This window comes from Pseudorca crassidens, chromosome 9, assembly GCF_039906515.1.
Source record: "Pseudorca crassidens isolate mPseCra1 chromosome 9, mPseCra1.hap1, whole genome shotgun sequence".
Classification (NCBI taxonomy): Eukaryota; Metazoa; Chordata; class Mammalia; order Artiodactyla; family Delphinidae; genus Pseudorca; species Pseudorca crassidens.
Window position 1 is genome coordinate 44,490,539 of NC_090304.1, and position 22,495 is coordinate 44,513,033.

The window sequence follows — 22,495 nt, forward strand, 5'->3', positions numbered from 1 at the left end:
GAGAAGAATTGACTAGAAAAATAAGAGCTGAGTTGGTGGAAAACCACAGATGTCCTGGGAAGCATTTCAGGATTGCACTAGTCATGGTAAGATGACCACATGATAATAGCTACCATTTATTCATTGTTTACTTTGTGCTCGGTGCTTTTGTTTATTTAATACTAGACATGTGCTGAGCGCTGGGCATACAGTGATGAACAGAATTGTCTACATTGTACCCTCTTAGAGCTTACATCCTGGTGAGTTTTATGCTGTATGTCATTTCGTCCTGAGAACCACAAGAGGCTAGAATTATTATCCTCATTTTACAGATGAGAAGACTGAGGCTCAGAGAGGTTGAGTCAGTTGCCCAGGTCCCACATAGAAAGAGTTTGGTGGAGCTGGGATTTGAACACGGTTCTGTCTGATGCCTAAGCCTCTAAAGCCCTGTACTGTGAGAATATGAGTGGAGAAAGGGTATCCCGATGCAAGTGGAAGAAGCCTTTGAGGGGACAGTTGGGGTCAAGGGGTGGTGATAGAATACAGATTTCAAAGGAGGGATTGAGGGGGCAAGGAGTTTAGAGATTTTATTTGACCAAGAATGGAGGGAGGGCTTCCCTGGTGGCGCAGTGGTTGAGAGTCCGCCTGCCGATGCAGGGGACGCGGGTTCGTGCCCCGGTCTGGGAGGATCCCGTGTGCCGCGGAGCGGCTGGGCCCGTGAGCCATGGCCACTGAGCCTGCGCGTCCGGAGCCTGTGCTCCGCAACGGGAGAGGCCACAGCGGTGGGGGGCCCGCGTACAGCAAAAAGAGAAAAAAAAAAAAAAAGAACGGAGGGAGAGGGATTCCTTGAAAACTGCTTGCAGGCACAGGCCAAGTGCAAGGGCCCTGGGAAAATATGGACTTGACCTTGAGAGAGGAGTTGACATTGTCTTTCTAGGTGGTCAGCTGTAGCCAGCCCTGCTCTGTTGGAGTGTGTGCCACTAGGCGTGGCCTCCTGGGACCGTGGGGCCTGAAATTCCCAGGGCCCTTGAGATCTGAGCATCCTGGGGCCTATGAAGCCTAAACCTCCGGGATCGGGGTCTTCTCTGCTTGCGATCTCTATATGGAAGGGGAGCTTAGCGCCCCAGGCAGCCCAGAACCAATTATTCTGCCATGCTGGGTAGCCAGAAGGTATCTGAAAACATTGAGAGGAAGCTTCTTTGCCATAGCACATTATCTTTAGCTCACCAGCCACGCAGTGACTCTGCAATTACAAAGCAGCCGTGGAACAGACACAGCTTAACAGTACGTTGTAAGTTTTACGGTTAGTAAAGATAAGTGCAAAATTTATCCCTAAAGAACAAAGCAATTAAAAAGGTACATGATGAAGCAATTACCTAGAAATGGTGGGGAGCAGAAGGAGAGGACCCATGGACAATTTTATTCTGGAAGGGTCTTCACACTTACGTTTCTTTAATTGTGTTCAATGGGAGAGCCATAGCAAAGTAAGATTAATAAACTGCACAGAAGAGGTAACAATTGATAAAGGGGTTTGAGATCCAAGCTGAAGAAAATGTTACCTTGTTAAAAAGTTAGGACCGAGGTGGAAAATAGCTATAAAGGCCATTATTGGGACCATTAATGAAATTTGATTATAGGCTGTGGATTAGATAATAGTAATGTCTCAATGTATAATTTCCAGATTTGGGGAAAAAAGCAAGAGCAAAAGTGTAAAAAACCTGGGAGCCAGCAATGGATGTTAAAGCTCCAGAGAGTCAGTTTCTCACTCCTTTTCTTATTCGTTTTTTGTTTTGTATTTTGTCTTTCTTTAATTGAGTCTGCCTGCTGCTTTGTGTTGTGCCCTTGGAAGGTAACTTCTTTGCCACCATTACATCGTGTTTCCAATTTTCCAGGAAGGGACCACCAGGCAAGGCCAGAATCAGCTCCTCAGAATGACTGATAGAAACTGAGCAGGGACTGCCCCCTACTTCCTTCTCCCGCCCCTCCTCCTCTTTCTCCTCCCCTTCCTCCCCCTCCTCTCCCCTTCCTCTCCCTCCCCTCCCCCTCTCTTCCTCCTCTCCCTCCTCCTCCCCTTCCTCCTCCTCCTCCCCCTCCTCCTCCCCTTCCTCTCCCTCCCCTCCCCCTCTCTTCCTCCTCTCCCTCCTCCTCCCCCTCCTCCTCCCCTTCCTCCTCCTCCTCCCCCTCCTCCTCCCCTTCCTCTCCCTCCCCTCCCCCTCTCTTCCTCCTCTCCCTCCTCCTCCCCCTCCTCCTCCCCTTCCTCCCCCTCCTTCTCCCTTTCCTCCCCCTCCTCCTTCCCTTCTTCTCCCTCTCCTCCCCCTCCCCCTCTTCCTCCTCTCCCTCCTCCTGCTCCTCCTGCCCTTCCTCCTCCCCCTCCTCCTCCCCTTCCTCCTCCTCCTCCTCCCCCTCCTCCTCCTCTTCCTCTCCCTCTCCTCCTCCTCCTCCTCTCTTCCTCCTCTCCCTCCTCCTACTCCTCCTGCCCTTCCTCCTCCCCCTCCTCCTCCCCTTCCTCCTCCTCTTCCTCTCCCTCTCCTCCCCCTCCTCCTCTCTTCCTCCTCTCCCTCCTCCTACTCCTCCTGCCCTTCCTCCTCCCCCTCCTCCTCCCCTTCCTCCTCCTCTTCCTCTCCCTCTCCTCCCCCTCCTCCTCTCTTCCTCCTCTTCTCCCTCCTCCCCCTCATCCTCTTCAGCATCAGCATCTGTCTCATCATGATCACCATCCAGTGTTGTGGTTTGCTTTTGAAAAATCCTCCTACTCACAAATCTGAAATTGCAGAAGGGGAATTAAGAGACATCTACTCCCATTGCAAATGCTCTTCACTTTGTAAAGCGATGCAAGAGGCAAGATCCTGATGAGTAAAATTTCCCAGTGCTTACCAATGACGGTTTACAGAAATTATCCCTACACACAAGTTTTTCCATCAAGCGGGCTTACCTGCACATAAAGTCAGCCCTGAAGATAGCACCCCCAGTAACACCCCCAGGAGATATTTACTCCCCAAGGTCCTGTCTCTCTCTGTGTCTGGGCTCTCTCTCTAGTTTTGGATAGTCTAATGAACGGGACCTCTCTCCTTGCTTAGTGCTGGCCACCCTCAATGCAGTGTGTCTGGCTTTATTCATTATGCCTACTTCAAATGCTGCTCATCAGTGAGTGAGGGTCTTGACGGCATGTGTCATTTTCACTGCCTTAGAATTGGTAGTCCTATAAAGAAATCATGGTGTAGGGGAGAGAAAATATTAGTAATACTGTGATTTCAAGGCAGATGCTTATCTTGGGTTTCAGTGTTTCTAAAATCAGGTTGTGCCTGATAAATTTGGCATATATAGATAAATAATAAATATATAAATAAATTACAATTTATTATCCAAATCAGAACACTTTTGAGAGTAAAAGAGGATACCACTAACTGTTACACTGGACCAGCAGGCATGAACCAATGTTGTCATGGGCAAACCAGGACATGATCACTTAACTTATAATTTTATATGTACATTTAATGCAATTTCGTTCATTTGACGTTATTTGGTAGGCGCCTGCCATAGGTGACATTGGGCATACAATGTTTAACATTGAGCGTGTAATGCTTAAAATTACATGCTTAATATTTGGCATACAATGTTTAAAAAGTAAACACAGCCCCTTCCCTCTTGGAGCTGGTGGTATAATGGGACAGACAGCTGATAAAAGGGAACAAAGAATAGATGTATAGTTACAAATTGTAATGAGTGCTGTATTAGTCAATTCCGGCTGCCATAACAAAATACCATAGACTGGATGGCTTAAACAACAGAAGTTTATTTTCTCACAGTTCTGAAGGCTGAAAGTCTGAGATCAGGGAACCAGCATGGTCAGATTCTGGTGAGAGCTCTCTTCCTGGCTTCCAGACAGCCACCATCCTGCTGTGCCCTACATGGTAGAGAGAGAGCTCTACAGTCCCTTCCTCTTCTTATAAGGACACCGGTTGTGTCTGGTCAGGATTCAGTCCTTACAAACTTATTGGACCTTCATCACATCCTTAAAGGCTCTATCTCCAATACAGTCATATGGTGGGGGGCTGGGGATAAGGCTTCAACATATGAATTTTCGGGGTCGGAGGGACACAATGAAAAGCACAGAATGTAAGTTCCAAAAAGTCATGGGCTTTGTAGGTTTCGTTCAGTGACAAAATTCCCATCTCATATTACAGCCCCCAGCACAAAGGAAGGAAATACTAAATAAATAATGGTTGAATTGAATTAAAGCGGAGAAGGGACATGATCTGATTTATAATTTTAGAAGATGGATTGGACGGCAACAAACTTGCAAACAAGCAAAAAAACTTGTTAGAAGGCTATTGATAGGCGGAAGGAGGGGACGCGGGCTCATTGCTGTGTGTGCCCTGCAGTCTGTCCCTCACTCACCGCTGACGGCCTGTCTCGTCGCCTGCAAGCCGTGCTGCCGCCCCACAGAAACGTTTCGATTACCCTCAGTCCTTTGCCAGATGAGGCCAGTGTCCAGGGCACTGGCTTCTCATCTCACTCGGGCTTATGCCAAAGATGTAAAATTTGGTGCGGATGCCCGAGCCTTAATGCTTCAAGGTGTAGACCTTTTAGCTGATGCCGTAGCCGTTACTATGGAGCCAAAGGCAAGGACAGTGATTATTGAACAGAGTTGGGGAAGTCCCAGAGTGACAAAAGATGGTGTGACTGTTGCAACGTCCATTGACTTAAAAGATAAATATAAAAATATTGGCGCTAAACTTGTTCAAGATGTTGCCAATAACACAAGAGGGTGGGGATGGTACCACTACTGCTACTGTACTGGCTCTATCGCCAAGGAAGCCTTCGAGAAGCTTAGCAAAGGTGCTAATCCAGTGGAAATCAGGGGAGGTGTGATGTTAGCTGTTGATCTATAATTGCTGAACTTGAGAAGCAGTCTAAACCTGTGGCAACCCCAGAAGAGATAGCCCAGGTTACTACGATTCCTGCCAATGGAGACAAAGAAATTGGCAACGTCATTTCTGATGCGATGAAAAAGGTTGGAAGAAAGTGCGTTATCACAGTAAAGGATGGAAAAACACAGAATGACGAAATTAGAAATTATTGAAGGCATGAAGTTTGATAGAGGGTATATCTCTGCATACTTTATTAATACATCAAAAGGTCAGAAATGTGAATTCCAAGATGTGTATGTTCTGTTGAGTGAAAAGAAAATTTTGGTGTCCAGTCCATTGTTCCTGCTCTTGAAATTGCCAATGCTCACCATAAGCCCTTGGTCATAATTGCTGAAGATGTGGATGGACAAGCTCTAAGTACACTTGTTTTGAATAGGCTGAAAGTTGGTCTTCAGGTTGTAGCAGTCAAAGGTCCAGGTTTTGGTGACAATAGAAAGAACCAGCTTAAAGACATGGCTATTGCTACTGGTGGTACAGTATTTGGAGAAGAAGGGCTAACTCTAAATCTTGAAAATGTTCAGCCTCATGACTTAGGAAAAGTTGGAGAGATCATTGTGACCAAAGATGATGCCATGCTCTTGAAAGGAAAAGGTGACAAGGCTCAAATTGAAAAGCGTATTCAAGAAATCATCGAGCAGTTAGATATTACATCTAGTGAATATGAAAAGGAAAAACTGAATGAACGTCTGGCAAAACTCTCAGATGGTGTTGCTGTGCTAAAGGTTGGTGGGACAAGTGACGTTGAAGTGAATGGAAAGAAGGACAGAGTTACAGATGACCTTAATGCTATGTGAGCTGCTGTTGAAGAAGGCATTGTTTTGGGAAGGGGCTGTGCCCTGCTTCAGTGCCTTCCAGCCTTGGATTCAAAACTCCAGCTAATGAAGATCAAAAAATTAGTATAGAAATTATTTTTAAAACACTCAAAATTCCTGCAATGACCATTGCTAAGAATGCAGGTGTTGAAGTTGAGAAAATTTTGCAAAGTTCTTCAGAAGTTGGTTATGATGCTATGCTTGGAGATTTTGTGAATATGGTGGAAAAAGGAATCACCGATCCAGCTAAGGTTGTAAGAAGTGCATTACTGGATGCTGCTGGAGTGGCCTCTCTGTTAACTACAGTAGAAGTCGTAGTCACAGAAATTCCTAAAGAAGAGAAAAGAAGAGAAGGATCCTGGAATGGGCGAAATGGGTGGGATGGGAGGTGGGATGGGAGGTGGCATGTCCTAATTCCTAGAATAGTGCTTTACCATCATGAATGAGATGTGAAAGGAAGCTCAAGGCAGCGTTCCTCACCAATAACTTTAAGAGAGGTCAGTTGAAGGAGATGACTGAAGAAAAGGCTGGCTGATGTTTAAGAAAATCACTATAACCATCAGTTACTGGTTTCAGTTGACAACATAGAATGGTTTACTGCTATCATTGTCCATACCTACAGATAATTTATTTTGTATTTTTGAATAAGGACATTTGTACATTCCTGGTTTAAAAAAAAAAAAAGGCTATTGATAGAGTTGTCCACACAAAAATGATTGGAGCAGAATGTTGTCTGTGCATATTGAGAGATGTGATTAAATTTAAGCTATATTTAGGAGGTAGAACTGACTGCATTTGCTGATGCATTACTGGCTGTGAAGGGGGAGGAAGAGGACATAATTACAGATGAGTTACATAATTATTTATGTAGGTTTCAGGCGTGGGCTATTAGACGGATGAGGGGAAGATGAAGGGACATCTGGGGAGGCAGGGAAGGAAATCATGAACTTGGTTTTGGACAAGGTAAGCTTGCGATGCCTGAGAGACACACACGTGGAGGTGACACGTAGGCAGGTGGATATATAAATGTCAAGCTCAGCAGAATGTGGTGTTTCCTCCTGCCCTGAAAAGTTCTTATTACTGCGGTGGTGAATCTTATCATCAGTGGAGTCTTACACTGGTAATAGTTATACCTCACACTTAGTGGGCTCTAAACTTGGGCTGGGTGTTGAAATTCTCTCGTTTGATCCTCACATCTACTTTTGCAATGTGTCATTTTTGTGACGCGTTGCACAGACAAGAAAACTGAATATTAGAAAGTGAAATGAAATGTCTGAAGTCACCAATCTAGCAAATGGGAAATGTAGGATTTGACAGCAAAACTGTTTAACCTCTGTTCTCTGACCACAATGTCCTCCCGTCTCACAAGAGGCAGAGGTCTTGGAAACATTTCCTACTGTGCTTCTATATTATCATGTGACCTTGAACCTCAGGTGGGAAATGAAAGGTAATCTGTTAGTTCCCCTGCAGTTCTGCTATACTGCAATGCTGATCTCTTTTGTAAATCCCATTGTTTTTTCTTTTCTTTCTTTTTTTTGCGGTACGCGGGCCTCTCACTGCTATGGCCTCTCCCGCCGCGGAGCACAGGCTCCAGACGTGCAGGCCCAGTGGCCATGGCCCACGGGCCCAGCCGCTGCGCGGCATGTGGGATCCTCCCGGACCGGGGCACGAACCTGCGTCCCCTGCATTGGCAGGTGGACTCTCAACCACTGTGCCACCAGGGAAGCCCGTAAATCCCATTTTTAATGTGAGTTTGCTGTAGGTACCTATCAGAGATGAAACCCAAGCTGACAATTCCTTTTGATGTGTATGAAAAGGGCAAATCTCTTTAACTGAAAACCCAGCACACTAGCTTTCTTAATCTGAATTCCAGTGGAGTAAGAGGAAAACTCTTTAGAACAAATACTTCTGCGTGAGAAAATGTTCAGCATCTCAGATTTGTTTTATCATCTGAACGATAACCTCGAGCGTTCCTCTGAGCCGAATGTGGGTGTGATGCTTGGGCCAGACACACAGCTTTTCCTCTAATGTTTGCACCCAGGGTCTGCCAAACTTCCCCACCTGTGCTGTCCCAGTGACACATGGGTCACCTGTCATCTGGCTCCACCATGCTGGGAGGTGACAGATTGTATTATACTTTCCTCTAGTGATTCTGATTGCCCTGCATTTCAGAAAGGACCCTCCTAATGTATCCTCCTGCCTTATCCTTTGAACCAGGGTCACTCTTTTTGTATGTGTGTGGGAGGGGCATCTGGTATGGACAGTCAATTTGAATTTGATTGGAACATGCTAACGAGCCGTTCATATGGGGAGTAGGGGCTGTTTCTGATTAGATTAAGCTTCTGAGAGAGGAAAGAAACAGCCACTGATTAAAGACATAAAAAAGGAAACACATTAAATGAGTCAGTGGTTCATCTTCATATAGCAAAGTATAAATTAAACATAGTCCTGGGGATCAGCTTTGAATAGCAGCTGGGTAGAGCGAGCTTTTCTGGATACATCCACGGGAGAAGGCGCTTACAGCAACTCAGAGGGGCTTAACCCACCAGAGAGGGCTCTGAGAACTCCTGAGTAAATGGATGGGCTGAGTTATCTGATAAAAATGACTCTCACACTAGGGACGGGAAGGGTTTTATTTGGATTTCAGAAAATTGTTCCCTGAGTCCCTGTGACATTCAAGCTCATTATTATTCTCTACAGCATCAGTGATGGTAATGGAGCCAGAGATCTTAGTTCAAAACAAAAGATGCAATTAGAGTAGAGAGCACGCGTGTCAATGGGACCCTGATTTGGAACGTGGCCAATACTTCTGTCTCAGAGCTTGGGGCTTCTGTAGTTTTGGTTCTATAGAAACGCCTGGGCTGGAACTAGCCTTCTCGGCTTCATGCACGGGGAAGCTGTGAGGGTCAGCCCTGCTAGACTGTGTCACCTGACCAGGGCTGGCGGTGTGGCTGCAGCCCCGCCTCCTGCTGGCTCACACTAGGATCTGTGGAGCTGCCATGGGGCTGCTACCTGTGGCCGTCGGAGGAGCCCTGAGTCATGCGTGGTCTCCAAGCCCCTGGCTTCTCCTCTTCCAGCCTGCTGGCTTCTCCCTTGGTTTTCTGACTGCTGCTCTGGTTCTGAACTGGAACCAGACTCTCCCCTACAGCCTGTTTTGCAGGAGTCCTAATACCTGCCTACCCCTGGCAGCTCCCTCTCTCCCCCACTGGGGACTAAATCTCCTCTCTGTATCTTCAGTCCCTAGTGGGGACCTGCTCTGAATGGACTCATCATCTGGACCTGGACAGTTTCTCCCCATGCCTGGAAACTTCTGCTGCAAAGTCTCACCCAATAGATTGAACCCCTTGTTATCCATGCTGCAGGGCCCAAGCCTCTCTGGTCACTTTGCCTCTCCACATGCCGGCAGCTTGTGCGAATCAGGGAAATGTTCACAGTCTGCAACAGCAGCCCCCAAACCCCAAAGGCTGAACCCAGGACAAGTTTATTTCTCACTCACTTCACAGTCCTCTAAATGTTGGGGGGCTCTCCTGGCCAGCTCTTCTCCAAGTGGTAACTGAGGACTCAGGTTGCTTGGGGGTTCCCCTTCTTTGAACTTCAAGGTCATCTTGGCGTAAACATCCAGCGGATTGGGAGGAGAAGTGGTAGAAGTGTTCATGGGTTTCCCACACAGGATACTTACCCACCTGGGCCTGAAAGTGACAGCTGTAATTTCCTCTCTTATTTCATTGGCCTGAGCTGCTCACACAATCCCTTCCGACTTCAAAGAAGGCTGGGAGATATAGAGGAACACACAGATATGTGTTAGGAGTCAGCCACATTCTCGGAGACCACCCTTCTCCTGGCTTCACTTCCCCAACCCCAGGTAGGACCAGGCTTGTCTTCTTCCTTTTCTTCCATTCTGTCTTGAGTCCACCCTAGCCTGCATTTAGACAATAGTAATCAGGGCTGTTGGCTGCTATGAGTTTTAAGGTAACCATGTATAAGTTCACCTTGTTTGGAACCACTGAAAGAGGGCTTCTAATCTCAATGACCACGTGTTTGCTAAGTGATCCTCCTGGAATTTCCCATAACGAAATGAACTTTCATGGTCCCAATCTTTAGAGTCAGAGCATTAGAGTCCAAGGAAAGCTGGGGCCCCTGTCTATAATGGGCTGGTTTGCTGAGCTTGGCACCATGGCTGCCCCTGGGTTTCCTATAGGTAAACAGCTATTTCAGCAAATCTCAAGTCCCTGCAGAACAGCCTTTTAACTTTTTCTTCATGAAAAGTTTCCAGACATTCCAGCCCAGCTGGTCTCTTCTTGGATTCCTACCAGATGAATCCTCCTGCTGCCTTCTGAGAGTTATGAAGGATCCCTTTCAAACAGGGAAACTGCTTCAAGGGCTTCTTATGGCTGACCCAAAATCAGACCCCTTCAGGGACATCTTCCAAGAAAAAGCATCATTTTTTTTTTTGTTTTTTTCCCCGAGCAGCAATTCTGTCCAAAAGACCTTTCGGCAGTGTTTTATTGTAAGAATAGGGCTTGGGAAACTGGATCCCCAGGGAGTGTTTTTCTGTGGAGTCTGATGGAAGAATAAGCATTGTCAGACTTTAAAAAATGTTTCCTTACACTTGAAAAGAATGAAATGTCTGCCTTTGGAAACCTGGGAGAGCACCGAGGAAAGTGCACAGGGGGATGACTCAGAACTAAGGCTCAACTCTCAATCCTTCATTCATGCAACTTATCGAGTATCTATCATGTGCCAGGCCCTGTTTAGGCTCTTGAGATTCCTTAAGGAGAGCAAGGTGGCCATGGGTCTTCTCTCACAGGCTGGTGTTTTGGGCCCATAAATAGGAAAAAATGCTCCATCTCACTGGTACTCAGGGAAATGCAAATTAAAACTACAGTGAGAGTGAATTTCACACCCATCTATGAACGATGCCAAACGTTGGCAAGATTGTAAAGCAACATGAGTGCTCATCTGTTCTGGTGGGACTGGAACATGGGATTCTCACTTTGGAAGAGTTTCACTCTCCCTGGGAGAGTTGAACGCGTGTTCTAACCTATGGCTCAGAAATTCCACTATGTGCAGATACACAGAGAGGTGCTCTCTCTTGGGTGCCAAGAGACATGTATAAGCATATTCGAAGGAGCACTGTTCATAATCCTGAAAACAACCAGACTGTGGGCCACCAGGAGAATGCGTAAATAAATGTCTGTACATTTATATGATGGGGCACAATGGTGATGAAAATAAACGGAGCAAGAAGCAAGTTGAAGAATGCAGAAAATACACTTCCATGTATACAGCATTTAAAACCAGGTAAAACTAAGTACGTAGTTGAGCTTGATGGCAAGGAAATTATTAACAAGATTCAGGGTAATGGGTTACCTTTGTGGGTAAGTTGCAGCACACAGAGATTTCTAAGTTGCTGCCAATACTGTTTCTTAAGTGGGCGGTCGGTAAACAGTTGTCCCTTGTGTTATGTGTCTTTAGACTGTACATATACCAGGTACCCAGGCACCCAGCTGGAGGAGGTATGGGTGACACGGGAATGCAGAGCAGAGGCATTTACCAAATTCAGGGCAGACGGGGAAAGTAGGTAGGAATTAGCCAGGCAAATAAATATATGTGATAGGGGGAAGAGGCTGACAGCCTCTGGCTTTTGACTTAGCTTTGCCCAGGTTTGACCTCTCTTTCCTTCTCATTCCCGTGCACGCTGCTACTAGAGTGAGACGCATGTGGTGTCTAGGTGATGCCCTAGTCAGTGTCTTTGTTTGCCTGCATTTCTGACCCTACAGCCACTCTGCAAACACGTTGCTGGTCTTCTGCCAGCCATTCTCAGGCCTCAGCCTCCATCTTCCTTGTCTTCCTCCCCCCAGCCTGCCTGGGTTGGCTTTTGACTCTTGTCTCAGCATTTCACAGCCAAGTTAGGCGAGACAGCTACACATAAAAAGGTAATTAACAAGATGAGCCAAGAAATAAGGACCACTTCAGTGGTGCGAATCGTATTTCAGGACTTTGGAGGAACAGGGCCAGGCTGGCTTTGGTTGGAGGGAGAGCAGGAAGGAGGATGTCTGGGCTGAGGGAACAGTGGGAAGATTTTGCCAAGAGAGAAGAGCTCATTAAATGTCATAAGGAGATAAAAGCTGGACAGGATTTGGGATCTTATCCTGTGGACTGTGCTTATGAAGTACAAGACTAAGGTGCCACCGCCCCCCAATCACTTACCCTCGGTAGATATTACTAATAAATGGTGGCATGCTTTTCCACTAAGCCCAGACGGAGCCTCAGAATCCTTCTTAACCCAGTGCTTCAAAAGGACATTAACCAGTGAACGGATTTAACATGGGAGTGTTATCTGCTATTCCTACCAAAGACTACAGAGTGATCACCAGACTCTGAGTAGGAGAAATGGTCACACTGTATCCTGATGTCTTGCCTCCAGTGTCTCCCTATTTTATAACTCCCAATTCACAACTCTACCGGTTGTCTCAGATACTGGGTAATATTTGAGGTATTGGCAAGAACACTTAGAACCACAGAATGCAAAAAGTAGAAGGTATCTAACATGTCACTGAGTCCAGCTCCTCCATTTGGCAGCTGGGAGAAACTGAGGCTTGGGAAGGAAGCAGGTCTATTTATGTAAGTGGCAAACATAGGACATAAACTCAGTCTTCTGACCCTGAACTTGGACCAGCAGCTCCCAGTCCTGGGAAGGGAAAGGAACCTGATCCTTCCTAAGAACCTACTAGATGCCTGTCTTTGCTAGAGGGAGCTTTTCATACAGCATCTCTTTTAAACCTGCCAGTTGCCCCAATCAAAAGGCAACTGACATCCAAGAACAGGTCCAAGTGAAAGGCTAACGTGGGACAGAGGCAGGATTCACACTCTGTCTACCAGCCCGCAAGACCTGCATGCTTTCTTGTAGTTCCCAGATGGAGGCACCAAGTTTCTTCAGAAACGATCACAGGATTAGGGCTCCCTGGGAAGGGCTGTTGTTGAGTGTGACTCGCTCTTCTGTTTACAACAGTTCAGCTTCTCAGTCACGTCTGGGGGCAGCCCAGCAGCTCCTCCGTGGGCGTCTGGAAGCGTTGGCTAGGTGGGGGGCTTCCTCTACAGTGAGTTCATGGTTCCCTAAGATGAAACCGCCTGCAATCGCCCAGGTTCATTTGATAACTTCCCGAGTTTTATAACGGTAATTCAAGTCTGCAGCCAAAGTAACTCTTCTCGTTTGTAGCAGCATGCACTTAAATGTCAGAGCTTTGCTGAAAAACCACTTGGGTCTGAAGGAAGTCATTGTGTTCAGTAAAATCTGGCGCATTTTATGTTTATGGCCTTTAGTAGAGGAGCCAGCTAAGCGAGTTAAGCCGCCTCTCTCTATGGTCAATGAAAGCCCAGGGCTCTGGGATTGCTGGAATCACTCATTCAGATCACAGCTATTGAACATGTCCTGAGTGCCTGGTGTTGGTATATGCAACGTGCACCTTGTCTTCCTGGAGCTTATACTTTAGCAGGGCAATGGAGGTGGAGGGCAGACATTGAACGAAGAAATACGTAAATAGAAGTATTGTGAATAAGCATTAATAAGAAAAAGGGTGGGGTGCTAAAGGTATTCAGAGGGGATCTAATTTAGACTGAGTGGGTGAAAGAAGGTAAGATTTGAGGTGGGTAACAAGTGGGGGATTTATTCCAGAAAGATGGAGTAGCAGGTGAAAAGGCACAGAGACAGGAAAAAAATTGGTGTGGTCAGGAAACATGTTGCCCAGTGCCCATCCAGAAGCCACGAGGTCCAGCCTTGGGCTGACGTGCCACCAGGCATCCCCAGGGCCTGTAAGACTAGCACACGCCTCACTCGTTATGAGCCTGGGTCACAAGCGCACTAGGTAGAAATTAAGTTCTGCCTTGGTAGTGGCTTCCTGTGCCCTGCGACCCCTGCGACCTCATCTGCCATCTTGGTTGCTGACCCTTGGTCTTCATTTCTCAGCCACCCCTTTGGCACCCAACCCTTGCCCTTCCTCCTCTTTGCACGTCCACCCCTAGAACTCGCAGTGCTAAGCCATCATTCTGTCCCGCATCTTTGCCCTCCCTCCAGCGGCCCTGCTTCTCTGGCACAATGCCTCCCGTCTGTAGCCTCTATCTGGTTTGGGTCTTGCCACATCACGCCAGCTAAGACCTGTGTCCGAGGCCTGGATCCATTTTACTTCCTCATCCTCCCAAACCTCCATGGAAGCTTCATGATGTCATCTTTCGTGAGGTCCAAATGCCAATGATTTTCTTTCCTATCCTTTGTCTGCCATCCACGAGAGGGCCTCTGAGATCAGCTGTGGGTAAGACTTCTGAGATTCTCTCTGGAGCAAGCCATTGGTCAGCGGAGCTGCTCATCGTGCGGGGATCGTGGAGCACAGGCTCTCTCTTGTTTATTTCAGGGTCATTGGTCAGGTTCCGGAAGTGAATGGGCAAACACGCCAAATACACATCTTCTGCTCCAACCAGAAGCTGCCAGGAACCCAAAGGCTATATCCGAGGCAGATGCTCACGATAGATGAGTTTCTTTTCACAGAAGAGAGGAGAGCGGAGACAAGCTCTAGGTGAACGGGTGCTTCCAGTCTCTGGAAAGGAGCCTCTCCCTGCTGGGCCAGGCACTCTGGAGGGCAGCACGTCTGTTGTCTGTTGGGCTTCAGCCAGACACGTGACTCCTCTGCAATCGTTTGTCCCCTGAAGGTGGCTGTACAGGAGAAGCCACTAGCAGCAGTCATAATGGTTATTACAAAATAATAATAACAAGTGCAGGCTAATAAGGGCTTACAATATTCCGAGCACTATGACAGGGGCTTCCAGAGCCCACTGCTCAGTGTAGCAATCACTGTCATTTGAGTTTCATAGATGGGATGTGAAGTACCCCAGTGTTGCCGCTCAGCCAGCACATGGTGGGGTCAGAATAGACCCAGATGTCCTGATCCCACCTCGGCTGCCACGCATACAGAGCTCACCCGGAGGCAGGCTCGGGGTCAAACACCTACCTGCACTCCATCCCCTTCTTCTACCGGGCGAAATTGAGACTTGGGAGGAGAAATATCCTGCCAAAGGTGACACAGCAGCAGGTGGCAGAGGTAGAGACTGGAATCCACTTCTCGCTGGCTCCAAAGCTGTGCCTTTACAAACTATCGCTACTCCCACCCAGCTCAGCCATCCCACCTCTGCTGGAAACCCGTGATCTGTTCTAGGCACCATTTAGCACATGTCTAAAGGAGAATGTGGTGAAGAGCTTGGAGAACATTTTGAAAGAGGGAAGGAGATTAGTAAACCAGTACCAGTGTCATGGTCGGGAAAGACAGGGCTGGGACCACAGAGCATGACAGGCTCACCTAGTTGAAGGGGATACAGGACTGTGACGCTGAACTGACACCCCAAGGATGTCAGGTGAAGCAGGCCGGGGTGGGTATGCAATTGCATGTGCAGAAATCCAGAGGTGAGAGGAAACTCAGCATGCTGGAGGAAGTAAAAACTGTCAGCATGACTGCAGCACGGAGTATGTTAGGAAGCAAGCACGAGGCTGGAGGGGTGGGCAGGGGCCAGGCCCCCGGAGCCTCAGGGGCTGTGCTGGGGAGGGCGCCGTGCAGGCGGGACGGGATCCAATGTACACCTTCGAAAGATCACTCTGGCTGCTGGATGGAGAAGAGACTAGACGAGGAAGGCAGGAGGGAGGGCAGTTGTTTGGAGGCTGTTGCAGAGTCCAGATGGGACATGGCAGTGGTCTGGATGAGGGCGGTGGCTACAGGATGGGGAAAGGAGAGTAGCTTCAAGAGGTCAGCAGTGAATTCACACGGCTCCTTTCACTGTGCAGCTAAGGGCAGAATGGGAGGTGCTGCCACCACCCTTCTGATTAGAACCAAGGCGGAGGCTCCCACTCTAAGATGAAATGGCGACTGACTCTTTGAGAGACAGGTCTTGGAATAAAAGAGCTTTGTTACAAATCATGTACTGTGTTGGGTCGCTGAAATATGTCAATTAGTAGCCTCCGTTCCAGTGGCACAAAGAATAATTACCCTGACTCCGTGTGTCATCAGTAACATATTCACAGTATTCACAGGCTTTCCTTGAAAATCTGAGCAAAGTGAGTTGGAAATCAGCACAGTCCCCGGAATATATGGGCCATGGACATAAAGGTACACACCCTAGAGCCTTCCATGGCTTCCTTTCCTGGTCCTCGGAACCACCCCTGGGTGTGGAAACTTCCTTCAAAGCATGGTCGCCTGGGGAAACACTGGCTCTTCCCTGAACTTCAGTCAGGCTCAGACTCATCCTTTTTTTTTTTTTTTTTTTTTGTGGTACGCGGGCCTCTTGCTGTTGTGGCCTCTCCCGCTGCGGAGCACAGGCTCCGGACGCGCAGGCTCAGCGGCCATGGCTCACGGGCCCAGCTGCTCCGCGGCATGTGGGATCTTCCCGGACCGGGGCACGAACCCGTGTCCCCTGCATCGGCAGGCGGACTCTCAACCACTGCGCCACCAGGGAAGCCCTAGACTCATCCTTTTGCCTTCGTACTGGCTGTGTGGTCCTGGGCAAGGGACAGCCTTGGTCTCAGTCTCCTCGTTTGGCATTGGAGACAATAATCACGACCTCACAGGGTTATTCTGAAGATTCTGCTGTGTATCATTTGTTCAGTAATAGCCGAGGCTGACTGAGCGCTAATTATGTGCCAGGCCTCTTTCTAAGCACTTTGTCTATGAGCACTTTAATCTCCTCAGCAACCTCTTGAGATGGGAACTCTTAGGATCCCCATTGGAGATGAGGAAACTGAGGCACCCTGAGATCAAGTTCACACAGCTACTGTGTGTGATTTGTGCCGGTGCCTGCCACATAGTGGACGCTCAGTGGGGATGCTTGTTTCCTTTCTATTGGCCCTAAATATTAATAATATACTAAATGCAAGACAGGCTTAGGCAGTCAGTCCATTGCCTTCCAACTTCCAACAGGACCAACTGGTGTGAAATAGCTTGGTGGAAGAGAAGACATTCTCTTCCTAACTAGCACGGGGTGGGGAGGGGAATTAAGCTAAATTTGAAGCTGACCTTTCCTTGGAGGAAGACCTATGGTTGTCGATGGGTACACGTTATACGTGCAAGTGTCACCTGCCAAGTTGTCCAGTTGACGATACCTAATAAGTGACCCCCGCGGTCCATCAAGAGATCCTGATTGCTTTCCACCAAAAGCCTCACTCATCCTCTCTGACCAGGTGTTTCAGCTTCATCCCACTTTTCTAAGCACCAACCATTTACTGATTGATTGTCTGGTTAGGCATCAATCATTTATGTATTTATTCAACAAGTACTTACAAAGTACCTGTACGTACCAGGCCTTGTGTTCTGTGCTGGAGATGAGAAACGAATGAGATATGGGTTCTGCCCTCTAGCAACACAGTGAGGGGGAGGCTGACCTATTAGCAGGTAAGTTGTGGTATCAAGAGCTTTGAGGGCCAGAGGAGGAAGCTCTGCCCCAAGGATGAAGCAAAGACCCCACAATAGTGTGGCTGGGTGGCCAAGATCTTGAGAGATGATATTTTTTTTCAGCTGGAGAAGGAGTAGGGAGGACATTCCAAAATTACAAATAGAATGGGCAAAGGCCTAAAGACACAAAAGGATGTGCACGTTCCAGAACATTGAACTCCCACAGTGTCTGGAATGATTGTGGCAAGGGCTCCAAGACACTGTCTCTCAACGCTCAGGTTACAAGGTCATTTTTATTTTTCAAAATCAAATTGCATCCTGTCCAAGCTCCTACTCACCAGGGTCAGGGAGAAGTTTCATATTATTCCCGTCTTTTTTTTTTTTATTCCCTTATTTATAGCTCCCCCCACCACCCCCCTCCAACTTGGGTTCTGACAGAACTCAGAGCCCAGGAAAGATGGAGCTGCAGCAGGGCGCGGCGCCTGGCTCTCCCTGTGGAGACCACTCATCTGTGTCCAGGCCCAGGTGGTCCATTTTAAGGTGATGTCTCTGCTGGGAGGCTCCGCTGGTCCCTCCATGTCAAGCACTGCTGCGGAGACCGTTATCAAGGATTTTGTTAACTTCTCCCCCGGGGCAAGAAGAACCCAGATAGCTGGTCACAAAATGTCTAGTCTCTTCTTTGGGGGAGGGAGGATGGAAAGACTGGAGAGGGAGGGTGCATTACTTCTTTGCTGGCAAATCCACAGCAACTGGAGACAAGACACAAATTAATGACTCAATAACCTTCCTGTTCTAGGGGTAGAAATAAGGTACAGCTGGCTCCCTTTGCAGGCAGGAGAGGAAGGTGAGAGCTGGATGTCTGAGCTCGCGTTCATGGTCACCTATGGTCTGGGTTCCAGGCTCAGGGTCAGGTCTGGGCACTGATGCGTGGCCCGTGTCTTCCGCAGGTGTGGCAGTGTGGCGGGAGCGTGGAGGTCCTGCCCTGCTCGCGGATTGCCCACATTGAGCGAGCCCACAAGCCCTACACTGAGGACCTCACCGCCCATGTCCGCAGGAACGCCCTCAGGGTGGCTGAAGTCTGGATGGACGAATTTAAAAGCCACGTGTACATGGCATGGAACATACCCCAAGAGGTAGGAAGCCCCCGTGGGGGTGGGTTTCTTGGAGGTTGATGGGGGAAAAAAAAACAAACAAAACAAACCTGAGATTCAACCCTTCTTCCCAGGGGACAGCCAGAGTCTTGTTTGCCATGCTGGAGTGAATTCTCAAACCCTAAGATACAAGATGTTGAAGAAAAGGGGCTGACTATAGGGTGCTAAGGCATCTTACCCACCCCGTCCCTGGTTACCTCCTCCTTGAAGGAGGGCTCCTTCCCTCCAGACAGCAGTGTCCTCATTCTATGTGAGAAAGTTGGACCAAGTGGCTCCAAGGTTCCAACATGCTCCCAGGTTCTCAGCTTCTCTGACAATAGATATTTCATGGTCCTAGATTACAAATATCCCAGTAATTACCAAAATTCACAAAATGCACCTTAATTTCCCTGTAGACTGGATTCAAACTTCTCCATCGAACCTTTGACCAAACCAATAAGGAATATTCCTATGCCTTTGGGATTGCTTGAGCCACATGGGTGGGGCTGGGCTACATTCCCACATTTTTTAGGCTACTTTTAACCCTCACAGAACCTCATCATCACCTGCCACTGTCCTCTAGCCCTCTAGTCACCCACACTTAAGAAATGTGAGAGAGAAAGCAATGTTTCTTTGGTAGTTCTGTTCAGCCTTGCTGTGTGTCATATGGAAGTAACCTTGGACCGCTGGGTTGGGAGAACCCAACAGATGCCAGCCACGGGATCCCCACCTGCTTGCCAGCTGGTCTGCCTAGAGATCATTGCTTATGTTGCATTTTATGTGAAACGGATCTGTTGACTGCAGGACCTCTTGCTTTCCTCCCAAGGCCATGGCTTCCCCTCGTGAGTCCTTTAGAAAGCCTCTGCTGTCTCTTCCTAATAGGGCAATGATTGATCTCTGCTTAAAGTTTCCATATGAAGGCCTTCTTCCCCGATGTGTCCACCAAGCTAATGTTTTGCTCAGGCGGAGTGATTGAGAAAGTAGGCTGGGTCATGGGTGGGAGCTTTCAGGTAACCCCCTCACTACCACGACCAGGGGGAGGGGTCTTAGGTTGATTGCATCCTCCTACAATCAGTGAGATTTCAGCAGTTGGGAAGAAGAATGAGGAACCAAGCAGTACCAGCGGGAGTGCAGCCAGCCCTGATGAACCAGCCCCGAATGCAGCTCTGACAGTGGGAGTGTTTCTAGGGAAACGGTGGTGCCTTCTAGCCCCATCTGCGGCTGTGGGCGTTGGATCACAGCATTCTGGGCAGGATGCTGAGCCCTGCTGTGGGTGTCCTCTGATAGCAAAATGTTAAGCACACTTGGAAACTCCCCAGGAGCTCACCAGCGAAGAGCAGTGTGGATTCCCGGCTTCTGCAAAGGACTGGGATCCTGTCCGTGGATCCCTGGCTTCTGCAAAGGACTGGGATCCTGTCCGTTACTGTTGTCCCCCGTCTCTCTGCACCCCAAAGCTGCAAACTTGGTAGCCCTCTCCCCCCGATTGCAGCTGCCAGATGTTGAAATAGACAGCAAATCCAAAGAATAGTAGAGAAGTGAGTGAGTAGAAGTAATTGGAAAATGATGAAACTCAGTGTCTGCCTGTGACTCCTAGAAGAGTTCAAACCAAGTCAAGTGGGTGGGGCTGGGGGGTAACACAAGAAAGGCAGATGAGGGGTGGAAATGTCCAGGATGAAGCCTTAGGAGGAGAAGGAAGGGGTCAGCGTGTTTCCTCTTGACCCCCCTGTTCGCTTCTATGTCCAGACTCCCTCTTCTGCCTCTTTCAGGCTTGTGCAAAGAGTCAACACTTTTCCACCTCCCGTCCACTTTTCAAGTCACATCCCAATACGACCTCGAAGCTGCTTTTGGCAAAGTCATCATGGGCCTCCTAACTGCTGGATTTAATGGCTGTTTTAGAGTCTTTCACTTACAGGATCCCACCTTTTCCTTGAAACTCTTCACTCCCTTAGCTCCAGGATTCCACACCCCAGAACATCCTCATCTCTCCGACTGCTCCTAACTCCGTGTGGGCAAGGCTGACTTCCAGTGGTTGCTTAAGTGCTCCCCAGGGACCCGTCCTTGGCCACCTGCTCTCATGATACACATCCCAGGGTAATCCCATCTACTCTCGGGTTCTGCATCACCTATACATTGAGGGCTTCCTAGTTACTCTCTCTAGCCTGGCTTTTGCCTTTAGCTTCAGACTTTCAGCCACACATCTTCTCCTGGGTGTTCCCACAGGCACTTCAGACTGAATCTGACTGAAACTGTGTACATCTTTTCCCCCTCGCCCCGAGTCTGCTTCTGTTCTTATTCTCTGTCTAAAGTCATGATACCACCATCTGACCAGACATGTGAGCTTAAACCTGAGTGTCTTCCTTTAATCGTCTTCCATTCCCAGTCCATCAACGAGCCCACCTTTCCATTCCTCTCACTTCTGAGTTCAGGCCTCGTCTCTTCCTTTGCAACAGCCTCTGGTTGGTTTCCTGGCTCAAGTCTTACCCCTCAAGTTTATACTCCCCACTGCCCAAAGTCATCTTTTTAAAAAACTCACCGCGACCATGTCATTGTCCTACTTGAAATCTTTAAACGACTCTCCATGTGCACAAGATCAGGCATAAAGTCCAGTGTTAGACATGGATCTAAGCTTTCTCCTCCACCCACGTCTCCAGCCCCACTGCCCACCATCCTTGCTTTGGAGGCTCTGCAAACAGCGTGGACTTAGGGGAACTGCCCTGAGCTCCCTGTTCACACCAGGCTGTTTCTCGTCTCTGTGTGTTGGCCCATTTTGTCCTCTCTGCTTGGAATTCCTCCCAAAACCTCTTCCCCAGCCTCCACCCTTACCATTTCTTCTCCATCGTTTTAGACTCAGCTCCAGTGACCTCTTTTCTAGAAGCCAGCCCCAGCTGGGGAGAAAGCCCCCTTTTGCCCGCGTGTCTCTGTCATTGCATCATCACCCTTGTAAGAGAATGTTCCGTTGTCTGAAAGTCTCTCTCTCATTAGACCAGTGTGTCTCAAATCTGGCTGAACTTTGAAATCACTTGGCCTCCACCCCAGAGATTATGATTTAATTGGTTTGGAAGGGGACTTTTTTTTTTTTTTTAAGAAAACTCTTTGGGGATTTTAGTGTCCATCCAGGGCTGAGAAGCACTTCACTAGACCATGGGCTCTCTGAGGACAGATTTTATTATTCATATCTGTGTCACCAGGCCTAGCACAAGGTGGGGCACGTGGTCAGGGCTCAGTAAAACCTCACTAATTCTTGTTAACAAATGAATCTGCTGGCCATACGTGTGATCCCTTTTTCCCTTGATCAGTGGCTCCTAAAAGCAGATCTACAGACCAATTGCATCAGAATCACTTGGAGACCTTTTAAAAAATACTGATTCTGGGTCTCATCCTCAGAGATTTTGATGAGAAGGTGTATAGTGGTAGCAGAATCTGTAAAAAGCTCCCCAGGTGCTGGTTTGGGGAAACCAGGTTTGGGTGACACTAGTTTAGCTAATCCTGCTTATCTTTCCAAACTCACCCTTAGCATCACCTACTCCAGGAAGCCTTCCTTGACTGCTCTCCTCCCTTTCCCCTTTATCCTCGCTGCCCCACACCAGGGGATGGACTAAGGGCCCCTCTTCCATTGTCCCTCAGCACTCTCTGCTTCCCGCCGTGCTTCACACTGTGTGCGGAGAGTCTGTTTACTTGTCTGGACCTTCCAGACTCTGCTTTCAGGCAGACTGTGACTTCTTCCTATTTGTATGCATGATGTTTGGGACAGCTCCTGACCCAGTCTAGGCACTCAATAAAGATGAGTTGAAAAAGAAAGAAGAGGGAGGAAATGTGGGTGCTGCATTCCTCCATGTTTTCCCAGTAATTTTCCCAGCTGCCCTTGATGTGGCGGCATCTCGCTACATTCTGTTCAGTCACAGGCACGTGTGTTCCCGATTTACTTAACCTTTCGTCTACAGCATCCCAACTGCAGATGTAGAGCTGGAACCCTTCACCCCTGCCTAGTGGCTCCTTGGAGAATTAAATAAGTTAATATGTGGAAAGACTTTGATCAGTGCTTGGCAAATGGAAAGCACTAGAGAAGTGTTAACTCTTGTTGTCGACGTGATCACCTGCACCCTCTGCATTCCCGCCCCGGCTTTAAAATGCCCTTGCTGGGCAGTCATCCTCCCTCGCTTCCTTCTATGCAGAGTCCTTCCTGGGCCTTGCACTGGACAGAACCAGCTCTCTCACTCACT

At 48.3% G+C, this 22,495-nt stretch overlaps 1 protein-coding gene, 1 long non-coding RNA gene and 1 pseudogene across 5 annotated transcripts in view; 2 read left to right on the forward strand and 1 right to left on the reverse strand.

The window, feature by feature from the left end:
• The window catches only part of GALNT18 (polypeptide N-acetylgalactosaminyltransferase 18), a 362,747-nt gene that overhangs the window by 261,650 nt on the left and 78,602 nt on the right, over positions 1-22,495 (forward strand). For all 4 annotated transcript variants that reach the window (XM_067749893.1, XM_067749894.1, XM_067749892.1 and 1 more), the window contains exon 7: positions 18,093-18,278. In XM_067749893.1, coding sequence (XP_067605994.1) covers positions 18,093-18,278 — 186 coding nt within the window. The remainder of the gene's footprint in view (positions 1-18,092; positions 18,279-22,495) is intronic.
• LOC137231285 (60 kDa heat shock protein, mitochondrial pseudogene) lies at positions 4,397-6,451 on the forward strand (annotated as a pseudogene).
• LOC137230457 (uncharacterized) lies at positions 17,580-21,272 on the reverse strand. Its single transcript, XR_010946143.1, has 4 exons — positions 20,809-21,272; positions 18,494-18,629; positions 18,347-18,417; positions 17,580-17,894 (listed from the first exon to the last, which is right to left on the reverse strand). It is a non-coding gene; the product is annotated as an uncharacterized lncRNA (long non-coding RNA).